Genomic DNA, 3074 nt, shown 5'->3' with positions numbered 1-3074 from the left:
ATTGCTGGCTCATGTCCAGCTTTTCATCCACCAGTACCCCCAAGTCCTTCTCGGCAGGGCTGCTCTCAATCCCTTCATCCCCCAGCCTGGATTGATACCGGGGGTTGCCCTGACCCAGATGCAGGACCTTGCACTTGGCGTTGTTAAACCTCATGAGGTTCACACAGGCCCACTTCTCGAGCTTGTCCAGGTCCCTCTGGATGGCATCCCGTCCCTCTGGCGTGTCAACCACACCACTCAGCTTGGTAGCAGAAGGAAAAAAAAAAAAAAAAAACCACAAACCAACCTTCATGTTGCCCTGCAGACAATGTTCCAAATTCCTGCCAGAAGGATCATCTGTGAACAGAGAAAATCCCATGTGGGATGGCTTCTTCATTCCTGTCTCCTGGTTCAGTCGCTGGATGAATTCATCAACTGTTGAGGAACCATCAAAACCTACAACCTGCAATGAAAGAGGAGCTAATTGAAGATAACTTCCAAGAAATGTGACCTTGATGGGTATCACAACTAATGAAGCCTGGTTTCCTACAGATTGGTGTCTCATGATTGACTGCCTGGCTCCAGTAACTGCACTTGCATATTGTCTTCCTTCACATTGCATTCTTTCTAGTATTGAGACACTTATAACATCTCTCCCTTTTCCCCAGCTACTTTTTCTTCCCAAGACCTGTAAAGCCGGGGCTGGATTCCTTTCACTTTCTCAGGAAAAATGACTAAAATGGCAAGGAGGAGAAATAGTGTCTATCTCTCAATATCTGATACGTATAAACACCATGGTGCCACCCACCCACATGACGGAGGCAGTTCATGGTGCAGTCCTCTAGTTCCCGGAAGAAGGCAGCTGCGGTGGCTCACCTGGTAGGTTCCATTCATGAAATGCACTGGAATGCTGAAGGGGAGTGAGTGGTGGTAGGGATTTCTCAGGAGGATGGACACAATCTCCATCCGGGAGGGCTTGGCTTCCCGCTCGCCAGTCTGCACCGTGCGGTCTACTGATCTCTGGCAGTAGATGGCATACTTGCCTATTTCACTCCTAGCCAAAGAGGTGGAGATAAACCACAAACATGCTTTAAATGCCATGTCCTCTTCCATTTCTCATGCCATGACTAGAGCATTACTCCCTCAGGCTTTTGCTCAAGCAAAGCTACATCTCTGTGCAGATATCCTAGTTCATCTCAACGGACTAACAGCTCAAGTGAAAAGCTACAACACAAACCTGAGCTCCAAGGATCTGTAAAATTAAGGTAGATAATGGACTTTCTGCGAACTGCAAGAGCATTCCCTGCTACTAGATGGACTGGACATAGTATAGGAATATCCCCTTCTGTACCCTGTTGCCATCATAGTATCCATTAAACTAAGACCAGTTCACCCTCAAACTTGCTGTCGTGCCAGCAGAATTTAGTTACTATCATGTCAAGTCCTGATAAGAATTAATAAGTTGTCATGCATTAGTCTCACTTACAGGATTATGTAAGTTGTGTTTATCAATTTACATGGTTATACAAATTATAAGTTTCCATGTATTAACCCTATCTGCCAATCAAGAGACTCGACAGAGATTCAAAGCAGGCTCAGATTTGTTGATAGTTCAATACAGTATAGGGACAGTTACTAATATGATCAGTTTACTGTCTACTGAAGAGAGTGCTCCACTGAACAGCACCAAAAGGATATAAGTGTCTCTAAAACCAGGCAGGAACAGTCAATTACACCTTTTGCAAAAATGTTAAGAATGTATATACTGAATAAATTCTGAAACTGAAGGATTTATATGGATTTATAACCGTGCTATCACTTTGCAGGGTAAACTAATTCCATTCAAGATGCCTTCAGGAGCTCAGTACGTGATTAAATCTCCAGTTAAATCCCTGCAAGCAACATGGAAGTCAGGAGCTCTGGCTTTTCACTGTAGCAATATATTGCTCACCTCCCCAGTAATGCGTTTGAACAATTTTCAAACGGAGAATCTTGCTTCAACGAGAAGCTGTTGTGTCTGGCTTCCAAATTCTCCTGAGCCCTGTGTCTTCTAACCTAGAACTGTGCCCCACTTTTCTTACTCTCTTAGAGATCAGATATATACTCTAAGGTCACCTTTCATGAAAAACAATACCTAGTATGAAGATCTAGCATAAATCTAGACCACAGGCATTATGCACTGTAAACATTCTAGTGTCTTGTTTGCTGTATGAAACAGGGAAAGCATATCTATTTAACTGGTCAAGAAACAGCCATACCTGCTCCATCTAAAGAGACATAAGTATTCTTAAAGCTAGGCAGAAGGATCTAAGCTAAATCTCATTTAGCAACTGCTCTAAATCTAATCTAAACTACAGATGAATATAAGCACAGTTTGCTGTAATTTCTGTCTGTTTGTTTCTAGCCCTAATAATCGTTTCATAGCTGGATTGTATAAATGCATTTCCTCTTTGCTTCTGCTTGAAGTTTATTTGTTGATAAAGGTACTTTTGGGCTAAGAACTTGGCAGACCATCAGCATAGTAATGCTTGAAACTGATGCATTAAATCGGTTTCACAGAGCCCAGCACATCCTTATGAAATTCAATAGTCCTTAACAGTAGAGCAGCTCCGCTGCTGAGTTGAATGGGCCATTTTGGGAGCTGGTAATGCACAAGTTTGAAGAGATGGCTTCTAGTACTAGCCAGAAGATCCCTAACATGTTGCCTTAGCCAATGGAGAGAGAGCCTGAACATTGAGGAGCGCCTGGTATCTGTATTTTTGCTTCGGAGAAGAAATAGAAAATGTGAGGCAGCATATAAGAAAATAAAAATCCTTGATTGAAGGAGTACACAGATTTCCTTTGCAATACCAGGAGACTTCTAGCTTAAGTTCCAAGGCAGACTTAGGCTGAGTATTTGAATATGAATATTTGTTTGAAATGAAACCACTCTTTTACCTATATCTTAGCAATGGTATATTCTTGCAACAGACAACTAGACAACTCTAGCTGTGACCTCCCTGCCAAGGACACAGTAAGATATGCTGAAGACCAGATCACCATGGAAACAAACAAAGAGCACAGCATGAACACTGGAGAACAACTTATTGCTGTTA

The 3074-nt window shown here is 42.5% G+C and overlaps 1 protein-coding gene across 1 annotated transcript in view; it reads right to left on the bottom strand.

The window, feature by feature from the left end:
* The window catches only part of PLEKHH1 (pleckstrin homology domain containing, family H (with MyTH4 domain) member 1), a 45913-nt gene that overhangs the window by 10379 nt on the left and 32460 nt on the right, over nt 1-3074 (bottom strand). Inside the window, exons 20-21 of the mRNA XM_009320968.1 lie at nt 856-1033; nt 287-442 (exon numbers count right to left, since the gene is read on the bottom strand). Of these exons, the coding sequence (XP_009319243.1) occupies nt 287-442; nt 856-1033 (334 nt within the window). The remainder of the gene's footprint in view (nt 1-286; nt 443-855; nt 1034-3074) is intronic.

This window comes from Pygoscelis adeliae, unplaced genomic scaffold (genome assembly GCF_000699105.1).
Source record: "Pygoscelis adeliae isolate BGI_AS28 unplaced genomic scaffold, ASM69910v1 Scaffold3, whole genome shotgun sequence".
Lineage (NCBI taxonomy): Eukaryota > Metazoa > Chordata > Aves > Sphenisciformes > Spheniscidae > Pygoscelis > Pygoscelis adeliae.
The sequence above is the reverse complement of the archived record's forward strand: the minus strand, read 5'-3'. Positions and strand labels throughout refer to the sequence as shown.